Source organism: Cebidichthys violaceus, unplaced genomic scaffold, assembly GCF_023349555.1.
Source record: "Cebidichthys violaceus isolate CVI_PGR_0920_01 unplaced genomic scaffold, fCebVio1.0.p SCAF_150, whole genome shotgun sequence".
Classification (NCBI taxonomy): Eukaryota; Metazoa; Chordata; class Actinopteri; order Perciformes; family Stichaeidae; genus Cebidichthys; species Cebidichthys violaceus.
Genome location: NW_027176319.1, coordinates 245200 through 259566, shown reverse-complemented (window position 1 = coordinate 259566; position 14367 = coordinate 245200). Strand labels below are relative to the sequence as shown.

The 14367-nt window shown below is 43.2% G+C and overlaps 2 protein-coding genes across 2 annotated transcripts; both read right to left on the bottom strand.

Annotated features, from left to right (window-relative positions):
• Positions 1–90: 90 nt before the first annotated feature.
• Positions 91–5632, bottom strand: LOC137872222 (actin-related protein 2-A-like). The gene is made up of 5 exons (XM_068710357.1): positions 5505–5632; positions 3388–3498; positions 1510–1725; positions 1312–1384; positions 91–263 (listed from the first exon to the last, which is right to left on the bottom strand). The coding sequence occupies exons 1-5, from the start codon at positions 5550–5552 to the stop codon at positions 106–108; spliced, it is 606 nt and encodes a 201-aa protein (XP_068566458.1). The 5' UTR covers positions 5553–5632; the 3' UTR covers positions 91–105.
• A 305-nt stretch (positions 5633–5937) lies between these two features.
• Positions 5938–14356, bottom strand: aftphb (aftiphilin b). Its single transcript, XM_068710370.1, has 10 exons — positions 14268–14356; positions 11375–12864; positions 11043–11230; positions 10817–10928; positions 10522–10578; positions 10364–10435; positions 10140–10200; positions 7172–7261; positions 6908–7031; positions 5938–6797 (listed from the first exon to the last, which is right to left on the bottom strand). The coding sequence occupies exons 2-10, from the start codon at positions 12827–12829 to the stop codon at positions 6641–6643; spliced, it is 2316 nt and encodes a 771-aa protein (XP_068566471.1). The 5' UTR covers positions 12830–12864; positions 14268–14356; the 3' UTR covers positions 5938–6640.
• Between the last annotated feature and the right edge of the window lie 11 nt (positions 14357–14367).

Sequence of the window (14367 nt, the reverse complement as noted above, 5' to 3'; positions counted from 1 at the left end):
AATATTGAGCATTATGTTGAAAAAGTAAATAACTAGGAACTAATATCTAACTGGTTTGTTTCCACGGTTATATATTTTGTGTTTCTCGTTACTTTGACTCGCCCGTCAGGACTTATTATGGGATACCTTGATGAGGTAGCGGGTGATGTCTCTGCCGGCGATGTCCAGACGTCTGGTCAGGTGAGGCAGACTGAAGCCCTCGTACACCGGACAGATGTGAGTCACACCGTCCCCCGAGTCCACCACCACACCGGTCAGAAGGCCTAACACACACACACACACACACACACACACACACACACACACACACACACACACACACACACACACACACACACACTACAGTTAATCATAATAACTTTATTTATAGCACCTTTAAAAACAGAGTTTACAAAGTGCTTTGACAGACAAAGCAGCAAAAGCAAGACAATAACAATAACAATAACAGAGAGCTCAGTGAGACAGTCGATATACGATACAAAATAAACTCGGAAATAAATAAAATAAAGTAAATCAAATTTTAAAAAAAATAGCAAAATAATTTGGTAAAATCAACAAATAAAAATGAAACAGGAAAGCGATGCGATCACATAAAATCCAGTCTGTAAAAATGTGTTTTAAGAAGCGATTTTAAAAGAGATTGACTGAGTTAATAATCTACAATTCTACCGAGCCGACGCGTTTGTGTCCGAGTTATTTATTTTTTGGGATCCGGTGTGTGCTTTGATTGTTAGCTCTGTTGGCTGAGTAAACACACAAAACCTGTCAAGATAAGACATCGAATGTAACAATTAACCGATGATAACGTCTCAGGAATGAACTCGGAGACACAAAATGGTCACAGAACTCCTGTGAGGGACACGTCTCATCCTGCGTGCTTCTGTCCCGGTCTCTGGTACACAGCGAAGCACACAGCTCATTAATTAAAACGCCGACATCGGATCGGTACTCGGTATCGGCTGTACTTTCATAAAGTTCTGTTCATGTGACTGTCTAGACTTTCTGGCACTAAAGAATAACATATCTGGTATCCAAGCAGTGTCATAAAACAAATCTTTGCACAGACTATTTGACGAAGGCGTGGTAGTTAAACGCAGCCACGCAACAATATTCCTGCAGTTACAATTAAAAGCTCTGTTTTTGTCTCTGAGCTACTGAAGTACTCATCATTGAGCAGCTTTAACAGATACAAGTCTGGTGTCAGGAGACGTTTGTTGTAATCGAACACCTGGAGACCTCTGTGATAAGGGAACCACAGTGTGTGTGTGTGTGTGTGTGTGTGTGTGTGTGTGTGTGTGTGAGACTTCCTACCTTGAGCGTACAGAGTCAGCACAGCTTGAATTGCAATGTAGACTCCTGAGAACTGGTAGGTCTCAAACATCACCTGTGGGAGGAGCCAGGAAATAGCAGACAGTGAGTGCAATTGTAAAAAAAGTTTTAAATATAATGTTAATTATTATGTAACACACACACACACACACACACACACACACACACACACACACACACCTCAATGATTTTCTCCCGGTTCTTGGTGGGGTTCATGGGCGGCTCGGTCAGCAGGATCTTGCAGTTGCGAGAGTCGATGTTGAGCTTCTCCGGGCCGAAGGTGTAGTCCCACAGGTGCTTCATGTCGTCCCAGTTCCTGACGATGCCGTTCTCCATCGGGTAGTTGACCTCCAGCATGGAGCGCAGCTCGCTGGCCTCGTCGCCCACCATCAGGTCCTGGAGGGAGGGGTCAAAATGTGATGAATATAAATACGTGGCCCTCAGGCTGGACCCAAGAGCACCGGTTTCTACTTGGCCTGCCGGTCTCATGAAATCAAAGACACTGAATCATCTATAAGACGACAAAAGCTGCATTATCATCCTCTCACAAAAGTAGCTTTTTGTTTTAAAACTCAGTTACCCAGCATGCTCGACAAGCCGTTATTTTTCCATGCATCTGCACCTGGAAACACTTCCTTTTAGCTCCAGTACACCACTTGTTTTTAGCACCATTCAATTAAAAAACGCATGCAAGGCAGCCTGGCGACGTAAACAAACGCCGGTGTTAGAGTCAAGCATCTCACGTTCCACTCGGAGACATCAAAAGCCTCCTGGTGGCGGCCATTTTACGGGTTCATCCCGTGTGCTTTGGCATTCACAAAGTACCCGTCCCAGGCATTGCCTCCATGTGGTCTCAATAATAAAAAAAAAGAAAGAAAAGGAAAACAGATGTGCTTCCGTCTCCAACTTCCAGCTGTCTGCCATGCAGCCTCGAGTGTGGACACTTCCTCTGCACTCGTGAAGGTGAACCACCATCGGACACTAAGACAGAACTGGACATTCCTTAAATAAGATGCGTTTGTGGCGTCATCACAGTGAGGTAAACAGAACTGTGATGCCTTCAAGTACACAATCTTTATCACTTAGCACCAAGCGTTCTAGCTGCAGCCTACATTCTAAGATCTTTATAGTGGGGGCGGGCGGGCGGGCGGGCGGGCGGGGGGGGGTGTCAGATCAGAGACTCTGAAAATGGAATCGGTCCAAAATCTCTTTTAGCACTCCATCGATAACAGCTGGCCTATGATTCATCGCAGCCGTTTGTGCAACGCGTTCGGCCTGCAGAGAGCAGTGCATTAACGCTCCGGCTGTACATCCATCACTCCCTCTGACACTCGAACCAAACGGAGACTAGCTGGGCTGTAGAATAATGGAATCGCTGTGTGAGTACCACAACACATGAAAAACACACCGCACAAAAAAAAGAAAAACCCAAACGTCTTAAAACAAAGACATTTTTTAGTTGAGAATCAAAACATGACACAACTCTCCGGAGCAGGCAAGACCAGGAGGCACACTCCAACCGGAACTCACCATCTTCTGGGCATTCTAGTTTGTCGTTTGGGAACAAAACATGGAGGAAGAGGAAGGTAGATAAATATATATATATAAAAAAAGATGAATAAACAAAAGAATTGGAAAGGACAGGAGAGATGGGCTTCATGCTGAAATAATGGGGAAACCGTTTCTATAAAAGATTTAATATTTGCAGGAATGCAATAGAGATAGTGTTGTTTGTACTGGGAGGAGCTCTAAAACATGCTGGTGGAGCTCCTGGTTAGAGGATTGATTATGTTATCTAACAGATTGCAGAACTGAATGGGACTCTTACTGGGGTCTTAAGAGTGGAATCAGACTGACTTTGCTCTGTGGTGTGTGTGTGTGTGTGTGTGTGTGTGTGTGTGTGTGTGTGTGATTTCACATCTTATTTCTTCACTCTAGTTTGTAGATTTTATTTCTGTCTTATCGGTCATTTTCCTGACCAGGTTCTCCCTCGAAATCAAGACTTTCTGGTCAAAACAAAGCAACCATTCCTGCAACATCGGGAGGACCAGCTCCTACCTTGATCTCAATGTTTCCAACTTTGGCTGTCGAGCGAATGATGGGCCTCCCGACGAGCGCAGGGAAGATGTGCTCGGGGAAGTTGGAGCCTCCATAGCCGCACTTGACAAACTAAAAGAGAAAGAGAGAGAGAGAGAGAGAGAGAGAGAGAGAGAGAGAGAGAGAGAGGAGAAAACCAAAGAGGAAGTGAGAAATTACATTTAAGTACCGACAGGATAAACTTAGCAGTACAGCGAGACATTGTCACCGTCGTCCTGCTGATAACAGCGGGTTTAATTAGCATTTAGACAGAGATAAAAACGGAACCGCTGACGCTACAGTGACAGAGCCTCCATGTGTGAGTGTGAGAATGAACAGCCAGCACATGAATTAGCCTGCAGCACAATGCTGAATAAAAATCCTTCATTTCAAGCAGGTCACTCAGCTCTAACAGTTGTATGAGTTCTGAGAATCGTATCATCGAACTGTGAGACCAGGAAACAATATAGCACCCAAGCCGTGTCGTGGTATTTCTTTTAACAATTCCTCGTCTCAGATTTTAAAAATATTAACTAACACCTTTTCATTTTTGCACAATCCTTCCTCTGCAAATGCTGCACCTGTTAGATCCTTCTGTTTTTTTTTTTGCTATTTATTGCTTAAGGTAATTCTGTCTCTCATGCCACTTCAATCCGCTGCAGTTGGATTAGTCATCTTACTGAACCAGTTCTTTCACGGTGAGCTTTGGTGGAAGATTGTGAAATTCACATGCAAACCAAACAAGTCGGAGTCGCTCGTCACTTTGTTTTGCAGCTGCATGAACTTGTTGCGAAGCAAAGTTCAACTGTCAGATTTTACACTGAACTATAATGTGTTACAGCACGTATCAGGGCTATGAAAGGGTGTTGTTGACATGTGTGGCTGTGACTCTTCTCATTTCCCCTCGACTTCTAATTTCAACCCTTTTTTTTCTGGCTTTGCAAAAGTCACGTCTACAAAAAGAAAAGCCTTATTAGTCAGTAACATGCTGAGCCAACATCCTCTTTGACTGCTGACGGGGTTTAGAAAGGAAGTACAATCACAACGACGCAGTGTTAACTGTGTGCAATGAGTAATACCGTAACATTAAAATATACTCAGCAAAGCCTGTGCTATTTGCTGGATTGGGCAGAAACTGCACATTTTGTCAACAAACCACAGCAGCTGGAATATCCCCCTAAATTCAGGAGCATAGTGGACTATTAAACCAGCCAGTTGTGACAAAAAGGCCCACAAAAATGCAGTGCAGATGATCAACGATTGGGCTGGTGGTCACTTCCCATTCTATTGAGGATCTATTTATAATGTCTATTACTAATCTACAGCTTCCCTTAAGTATCTGTCAGCCCATCAAAATCCCTCATCTGTGCAGTAAATATATATACAAATCTGATTATGACGAATGCATAAGAGGGGAAAGTATGTGGTCTTTCCAAGGCCCCACAAAAAAACTCACTAACAGCAAGTTTGGTGACATTTCTAACCGGGAAGTTGCTGCAGAACAGGAAAAAAAAAAAAACATCATAAAAAGGTGGTTCCTCATTAACCTGACACGGCCTAGCAAACCTAGCTAGCAATAAACTAGCTACTGTCCTCGTATAATTAACGCTAAACTAAAATAATCTGCAAAATCTCTTTGCATTGTATCCTAAACTAATCACTGGAATGGACGGACACAGCTGCGATAAAGCACAGAAACAACCAGCTGTTTTAATGCTAGCAGTGAATTTGCAGGCTAGCTAGCTGTCTTAGCTTAGTAACCGTTGGTAACAAGCGAGCCGTTAACGTTTTAAATCGGGTTTTTTTACCACTTTGAAACGTTATAACCAGGGCTGTGTGTTCAACTTTTATGCAGATTTTTTAAACTTCACTATACGTGCTGTTTCCGTGTCGGGTGTGGATGAATGAAAAAGTAGCTCTGCTAACAAGCTAGCTAGCTAGCTTAGCTACCCACCCAGTTAACGCTAGCTAGCTAGCTTGGCCGTTGACAGCCCCACTTCCGGTTTCGGCAAAAATCGTTCCGACATAACGGCGCCGTTTAAAAAGGCGAGCTACGTGGCCTTTAGAGCGGGTTACACCGGAGCGGTGTAGAAACTTACCCCGGTCCCATTGTCACAGACCACCACTTTCCTTCCCTGGCTGTCCATTGTATGTAAAAAAAGCCCAGTTGCCGCTGAACCTCTCCCTGAACTTTCTTCGGGCAAGCCGGAAGGAAGACACACAAACCAACCCGGAAAAGAGGGGGAGGAAGGGGAGGGTGTTCATCCGGTGTGTAACAGAGACGTTCAAACGTCGGTCACTCCCTGCAAGATAATCATCTTCAAACTCTTTGATTTTACAGCCATGCATTCACCGATTCCCTCCTTTGTAAGCAACAACGTTATCTAAGATCTTGGATCCTTAAATGCAATGTAGTCTAATTCAATTCCAACATGTAATTAAAACAATGTAAAGCCTCTAATCTGGCTAAAAGTGGCAATTTTTATTTCATAAAACAGTCTGGATCTTAAGAGCATGCGTGATAATGAAATTATGGAACAGTTAATGAATAATATCCACATTCTTGCACAGCTCTTTTATTTTTAAACCAGATAAATTGCACATATTTTCACAAGGCTTATTTTTCTATTCTATATTCATGTGTCTTGACTTTGTTTTTTTTAATTATCTCTCACTATGTTTATTGTTGTGCACCAAAACACCAACTTAAATTCCTTGTATGTCAAAAAAACCCAACTTGGAAATAAACCTGATTCTTATTCTGATGAATACATTAATAAAGCCTAATATGATGGTAGGAATAACAACCTGCAGCATCATTAGTAAAGTGTTACAGACATCATCATACAGAGCATTTCTATCCGATAGGTTCCTCAGCTCTTATCAAACCAATCAGAAATTACATCATTTCTGTCTTTATAACATTTAACTAAAATAATTTAACATAAAAAATAGGATGACATGTTTTATAATAGAAATAAATACACAATCAAACATCATTTAAGTCGGTGAGTTTGCTGTAACAGTCTCTGGAGGGAATAAATGTGTCACCAAAATAAAGCACGACACTCGGCTTTAAGAAGAGTAATAAAAACAAGATTAAAACCTTTTTCTTTTGAGTATCGTTCAGTGAAATGAATGCATGAGCTGATGTATATTAGGGGTGTTCAGCATCTCTTCTGAAGAGTGGAGGAAGATCTCCTCACTGTTCTAGAGTCCATTAATAGGTTGTGGATTAAGCCTCGCAATGTAACTTCGGGGAACCGCCTTCTTCGGGTCGGAGGATGCTTGGGAACATGAGGACCTTGGCCTGCATGAAGGACAGGTTAGGCAGGGCAGAGATCGCCGCGTCAGCCTCCAGACTCCGCCCCTCCTCATCCTGCTGAGGTCTCCTGGTGAACAGCACACAACACAGACAAGGACATGTTGCATTATCAATGTTGTTCCATTGTATGGATGTTTTAAAAAAAAAATGATTGTAAAATCAAAGAACTGCTCTGACCGGACTGATGTGCTGGTTTTCTCCGCGGTGGACATCAGGCGGTTCAAAGTGTCGTCCGCGTGGCTGCTGATGGCGCCGGTTTCCAGTTTACTGACGGTCAACTCATACAGCTCACGGTCAACTCCTTTACGTGTGTGTGTGTGTGTGTGACAAACATGCAACGAGTGTCAAGAAGACTCACACACACTCACGGCACGAGATAAAGCTGATATTTCTGGTTTCTTTTAAAACAAAAAAACCTGGTGAATGAGAATAAAACCTGACCTGGAGGAGGACTGTCGCTGCTGCTGCTGCTGGAGGAGGACCGGCTCTCCTCCTCTGGACCAAAATAATCCAGGTTGAGAGCAGAGCAGTCTGTGCTAACAAGGGGGGGCAGTGGGTGAGGAGGAGGAGGGATGAGGCTGGACTTCTTGTTCATAAAAGGAGAATGTTTTTCTTCCTTTTAACTGAGGCAGAGAGACAAACACGGCAAACAAAGCCATGCAAAGTTGTCGTTATCCAACTTCTTTATAATAATCAGAAGTCACTGAAATAGATCCCCCCCCCCGCCCTCCCATTTATGACATCATCAGAGATTCAGAATGTCAAATGAGTCACATTTTTTATGAAATCAACTTTCATGAATACAACTCGTCAGTTTTGTCGACATTAATAAAGTTTTGGGAACTTGACAAACTTGACTCGAGTTATTGGAAATGTGAACAAACCTTTTAACATGTTTTTAGGATACTAATAATATATTAGTGTAGCCTGATCTTTATTTGTAACTGTACAGAGATACTGTGAGTGTGGCCTCCTATTGTTGAGTGAGGACACAAATAAACCATATATCTCTTTAAATAGTTTAATAAACAGACTTTTGTATAAACGATCCAGGAAGTGTGTTATGATGATTTTAATTAGACATGTGCTGACCTGATTTTGGGGCCCGGATCCCAGGTTGGGAAGCCCTGATCCAGTAGTTCTCATAACAAATGCTATTGTCTTACTAGACTCTAAGAAGTGTGGACTTCCGACCTGTTTTACATCGTTTGACTTGTTTAAAGAAAACTGGTTCCCAGCGAGCCGATTCGTCGTTTAAGTACAACTTTGCATTCAACCACAGAGAAAAACTTCCAACAAGAAGTGGAAGCTGAAGGAAAGAGAAGCGAAACAAGCAGAAAGGATCGACTGATTTATTTCAGTATTTACAAGGAGACCCTAAAGTTCCTTATTGCGGTGAATTAAATCTGGATTTGAGCAGAAAACAATTGCTGCATAAAGGCACAACTCATTATGAAAAACGGTAACTGCAGTCGTAGAAACACTTTTGATTGGTGATGAAACACTGAGTGAGTTTCAGGTATGATTTGCTTTAAAAAAAATATATATAAACACTCCTTTATACTATTCATCATGCTCATAAAGTGTTATGAGTCAGTGCACAGGGAGTACAAATAAAATAAATAAAATAAAATAAAATAAAAACAGCATAAAGTGACAGCAGTAACAATTATTTGTATTACGACAATAATCTCCCACATATTAAACATAATCACAGAATAAATAAAAACCCTGAAGACAGATTTAATATGACCAACCATATGAAAAAAATAAATATAAAACTACAACAAAATATATAAGTATATGTATGAAGGTCATATCCTTTAGTTTTAGTTGCTGATTATTTGAATCTAAATGACTTTAAATTCTTCTGATTTGTTCCTCTAGCTCCTCCTACAGAACACACTACCCCCTGCTGTCCATGCTGCAGTATTACATCACTGACTGTGTCATCAACGCTCTCTTTAAAACATGGAAACAGAACTCCGGATTCAAACCTTAATGTTTTAATACGTGTGGACTCAACTCCAGAGTGTTCTTCTGGTGACGTTAATGAAAAAGATGTCGATGGAACCGACAGCCCAAAGTTAAAAAAGTGACTTTTACCGCTTCTCGTTTTTTATCTTGTTAGGTTTGACGGTTTGTCTTTATGAGTGACGGCTATGCTAACAAGATTTTCTTCACACATTTATGTTCTTCAAAAAACACGAAGCAGAGTAAGCTGCAGACATTAGATTGTGGCCAATTAATATTTCATATTTAAATAATTTGACTAGCAGCACGTTGTCTGCAACAAACCAGTTTAAACACTTTAAACACTTCCTACTAAAAGCTAATGTGCTGAATATTTAATTCATGCTTTTTCTTCTTGTCTCTCTCTTTTGTTTAATATTTTGAAATCTCATTTGTTAGCTGGAGGTATAGGCTCCTTAATCATTTCTCAATGACTGACAAATAAATACATGAAGCTCCAGAGAATCATATTAAATTTACCAAAGAAACCCCCCCCCCCCCACACACACACAGAAAGCTCACTCATGAATGTAACAGTCATGAATCAGAAATCCCTTACGTGTAAAATACTGATCAAAACACTAATCTGATTATCAATAAATCAAATATTTCCTGAGCAAAGAACGACTCTGATGCTGTTTGTAGTTGTTTGTCTGATATGAACAAATAAAAAGCTTCCATCACAAAGTAAAGACACCTTTTGTGTCAAATAAAGTAAGAAGTGTTGATGAGTGTAATATAGTCATGCACTGGGAGAAAGGTATTAATACTGGAAGAGTCCAACTGGCCACCAGTACATTAAATTAAAAAGCTTCTTTGGATGACCGGTAGATCGTCATGGCACATTTCATGACCATGCAAATATCACTGAACTGATATTTAGTGTTTAGTGCTTCAAGTCAGCCTTACCTTCAGATATTCTGGTTCTACTTTAAATAAACTCACAGTAACAGTACGCACATCATCTGGTGTTACCAAGTCAAAGATGATCACCTCGATGTTTCCCCCAAAATATCTGATAAATACTGAGATAAATTCTGCTCTGGCTGCAGGTCAAGATGGGACACTAGAGAAGATAAAGGAAGGAGGGAAAAAAAGGGAAGCGAGCACAGTGTTTCCCCCGGTAGTTGTTTCACAATAAAGTTCTTGTCTGACTTGTTGGATGTTTAGAAATCTGCAAAAACTTGGACAGATGATAAAGACAGAAACATGACTTCTCAACCCCGGATCCATCTTCATGAGAAAGAAATCCTGAGCGACTGGAGGGGAAACACGGCGTTAAAGAAAAAGAAAAGAAGAAGCAGAACATGCCCTGGAGGAAGTGAGGAAGAGGTGGAGGAGGAGGAGGAGGTCTACTTCCAGCCCCAGAAGTGAGGGGCTCGGCGGGGGGACGTACCGTCCTGAGAGCTGCTAAGGCCACGGCTGCTCCAGTCCAGCTGGCTGGAAGGAAGCGCCTCCTACGCAGAGAGAAGAGGACGTTTAAAAACCGTCACTTAACGAGACGCGTCAGTGGAGCGACGGGGTCAATGGCGTGAGCAGAGAACTACTCGTCTTCAGTGACATCTAGTGGCTGTTTACCCACATAGCAGCTGCTCTAAATAAATAAAAAGATGAACGCACCTTTGTTGAACGTGTCGAGGGCTCTGGAGGACAGACGGCTGGTACGGAGTCTTTGGTGGGCTCTAGCATTCCCTGAGGAGAAGGAACTATATTTAATAAAATGAGGTTTTGGATTTTATTTATCAATGGATCAGATGAATTTCCTGCAGTTGCCTCACCAGACTGGATGCATAAGCAGGCACAGCTACTGGCTGCTTCTTCATGCCGATGAACACCTTTGAAAAAGAGACAAAATAAAACAGACTTTTATCTCAAGCAACACGCAGGAGGGAAGTTATTCTGCCGCTACAGATGTTTCTGATCTATTTCTACATAAACATAATATACTGTCAGTCAATTGTACGTTTTCTGGTAGGAGTTACGAGGTTGTCTGGACGGCAGCGTGAGACTCACTACGAGGGACGTTGCCCTTTGGATCGCCGATGAACTTTTGAATGTTTTTGCCAAACTCACAATGTTCCGCGTCTCCACACCGAGGCACCTGAGCAGAGTCCTGTTGGTGTGAGAACCTCCCCACTGAAACCGGAGGCCAACCGCATCATGGAGGTCCTGATGAGGCCGAATCCTGAGGAATTCAGGAGGAAGGAGAGAGATAAGCTGTTTACACATCCACCACCAGCATCATCATCATCATCATCATCATCATCAACGACCAGCATTACCAGGGAGGCATCCTCACCACTGAGATCTGGGACAGAGTTCAGGTATCTCCTCCTCCTCCTCCTCCTCCTCCTCGCTCTTAGGGAGGAGTCGGCCGTGAAGCAGAGCATTGAGGCTCAGCACCTCCTCCTCTCCTTCCACAGCTGGGACCTCTACCTCCGGAAAACTGGCCAGGAGAAGCTGCTGGACACGGCAGGACAGTGACGTCTAGCCGGAGAAAAAAAGCAGAGAGGGTTCATTTCTTCTTCAAGCTTTTTTCTGGCATGTTACAAATAAACAGACTACATAATGACAGGAAAAGGACCCATAATCCAGGACAAGAATTAAGTATCATCATAAAGAGCCTCCCACCTGACAGCTGTTCCTCCTGGAAACCCCGTGTTTCCCATCCCGGTCCTGCTCCTCCTCAGCGTCCCCATCGGTCTGCAGGCTGCTGACTGGCTCTCTGGACCGGGTCCAGGTTTTCTCCTCCTCCAGGGCCCTCTGGTCCTTGAACTCCGCCCACGACACCTCTCCCTCCTCCTGCGTGGGCGCCGAGCAGAAATCAGCAAAGCTGTCGCTGGGCGGGAGGTTTCCCAGACTCTGCACCGCTGCGTCGGCCGTTTGGAGACACTCGTGGTCTTCGACGTCCAACACGTCTGTGTTGCGTGTTCCGGGTCGTGACCGGCTGGAGGTAGGACGAGTTTCCTGAGTCGCAGATTGGTCGCAGTAATGAAAACCCTTCTCTGCCTGGGACCGGAGGAGATTCGCCACGCCGTCGTTGACAGAGAAGTCAGAGTAGTCTTCATCGTCCGTCTGGTCCCAGTCAGTCTGGTCCTCGTGTGACACTAGAGATGAAACGTTTGGTTCCACGTCTGCAGAAGGACACTCGAATGACAAATCATCAGAGAAGGACGCCAGGTCCTCTGAAGCAGACTCGTACACTCTGAATGTTTGGGGGAGAGTAGAGACAATCTTTACGTCTGATTCTCCATCCTTCTGCATCTCTGCGGTTTGTAGAGAATTTAAACTAGACCTCCTTTCCTTCTGACCGTCCCCAGGTTTGTTGAACTCCTCCTCCCCTCCAGAATGAGGCTCTTCGGGTGGAAAATCCAAAGCTGCTGCAGCTTCCTGAGACTGACGGCGGTCCTGAGATGGTTGCACGATGAGTGCCGCATCTCTTTTCTCACAGTGCTCGACCGTAGTGCAAACATTTCCTTCTGCCTCGTGAGCACATTGGGATCTGGGCTCAGAGTCCAACACGACCTCCTGTCCTGGATGGCTGATTTGTCCACCAGAGCTGCTGCTGGTGGAGCGTTCCACGCGGACATCCCATCGCCCTTTGCCCCCCGCGGGAGTGAAGCCACAGCACCAGGGATGCGCCGCCTGCTCCGCGAACACGGTGAAATCAGCAAACCCGGTTTCCTCGCTGGGATAGCGTGCACCCGCTGCAGAGGCCGTGTGGGTCCCAGAGCTGGGGTCTCCTTCAAAGTACCCATTCGTGAGGCGCACGTGTGATCCCGCATTACAGTCCTGCCGCTCCACGCGTCTCTGGTCCACAGCGGATGTGGGTTGCGATTGTTCCACTGGGCGATTAAAGCCACAGTTCGGTTGACGGGGGGCTGCTGGCTTTGTGGTGGGACGAGGTTGTGTGAGGTCGGACGCTGAATCGGTCGAATCAGCGTAGACGGGATGAGAGCAGGACACCACGACGGAGAACCCCCCGAAGTCCCCGAACTCGTCCTCCTCTGATCCCGCCTCCTCGTCGCCGTCGTCGTCCAGTGGAGGCGGGGAGGAGGAGTGGAAGGGCACGACGTCTGGCTCCATGGGTTCTCCTAGCAGGACCTGAGGGCCTCATGCACCTGAGGGAGGAAAGAGCAGGAAGAGGAGCATCATGAACAACAGAGAATCAGAGAACAATGTCCCAGTAAGGACCCATTCCTCTCTAAACATATTTCCTCGTTTCCTCCAATCCCTGGCTCCTCCAGTCCGCATGTAGAAGTGTCCTTGGGCAAGACACTGAACCCCAAAATGACTCCCGAATGCTGTGCCCTCTGTAGACCCTCAAGACCGCCTCGACTGACATCATATTGACAAAATCTGAATTTAATAGATCTAATGTACAAATCCAAAGGTTCCCACTTTATCTTTTCTGTGTCTCTTAAAATCATGTCAAATATTTCCATCTGTCTGAGATATTACCAGCTCTTCTGGTGCTGATCCTGGAGTGGAATAAAACGCCTCAGTGGCCTCAGTGCTGACAGCCTCCAGTAAACTGATACAGGAAACATTATCCGCAGCTTTGAGCCACTTGGATGAACAGTTTCAGAGTCCTGCGTCAACCTCCAACATAAACACACCACAACGGCTTCCTTTGTGTGGGAAATATAAACTATAAACGTTTAATTAGCATCCTTAATATATATATATATATATATATATATATATGTAATTAGCATCCTTAATATATATTACATATATATATATAATACATATTAAGGATGCTAATTAAATATATATATATGTATTTAATTAGCATCCTTAGAATCTGTTATATAAATATATATCCGTTTTATATATATTTAATTAGCCTCCTTAATATCTGTTATAAATATATATTATACATATATCATATATATATTTAATTAGCCTTCTTAATATCTGTTATATATATTACATATATATGTAATATTATATAGATATTTAATAAGCATCCTTAATATCTGTTATATATAGAGATATTATATTATATATTTTATTAGCATCCTTATCTGTTTTATATGTATATATATATATATATATACATATAATATATTATATGTATATATATTTAATAAGCATCCCTAATATCTGTTATACCACATCATTATTTGGCTTTTTGAATTAATTAAAGCAGAAACAAACACCGATGTCCTGCCATTTTTGTTTCTTTCTTCTTCGTGGACAGACAGGTGTCAGCTCAGCTGAACGTTAAGCTGTTAATTAAACGTAAGCGCTCGCTATAGAGGAGGCGGGTTTATGTAAAAGATAAGCTAGTTATGGATAATTAAAAATGTTACGTTGGGTTTAATTAAGGTAAGGTGTGAAAACCTACCGTTACATTCAAACCGCGTTACAACCGTTACACCAACTGATTAGCTTACAGCACCACCAGCTAGCTAGTGTAGCTAGCTTAACCGTCAGAAGCAGACGTTGACATGCTATTTAAATAGAGCTAACAGCTAGCTAGGTAGACAAACGGCCATCTTTTTTTAATTTCAATTACCAACACTCATTCACTTTGCCTTCGCGTTACTTCTTCGTCTATCTCTTTGTGCCGCAGCTTCGGCTCTCCATCCTCTGGCTTCATTCTCCGTTAAGTATTA

Coding starts and splice junctions, on each gene's coding strand:
- LOC137872222 (XM_068710357.1), bottom strand. CDS start 5,552: ATGGACAGCCAGGGAAGGAAAGTGGTGGTCTGTGACAATGGGACCGGG. Junction 1,385..1,509: donor ACCGGGAGAAAATCATTGAG/GTGTGTGTGTGT, acceptor CTCCTCCCACAG/GTGATGTTTGAGACCTACCA. Junction 264..1,311: donor GCTGACTCTGTACGCTCAAG/GTAGGAAGTCTC, acceptor TGTGTGTGTTAG/GCCTTCTGACCGGTGTGGTG.
- aftphb (XM_068710370.1), bottom strand. CDS start 12,829: ATGGAGCCAGACGTCGTGCCCTTCCACTCCTCCTCCCCGCCTCCACTG. Junction 10,929..11,042: donor CTCTGTCCCAGATCTCAGTG/GTGAGGATGCCT, acceptor TGAATTCCTCAG/GATTCGGCCTCATCAGGACC. Junction 7,262..10,139: donor CCTTAGCAGCTCTCAGGACG/GTACGTCCCCCC, acceptor TTGTTAGCACAG/ACTGCTCTGCTCTCAACCTG.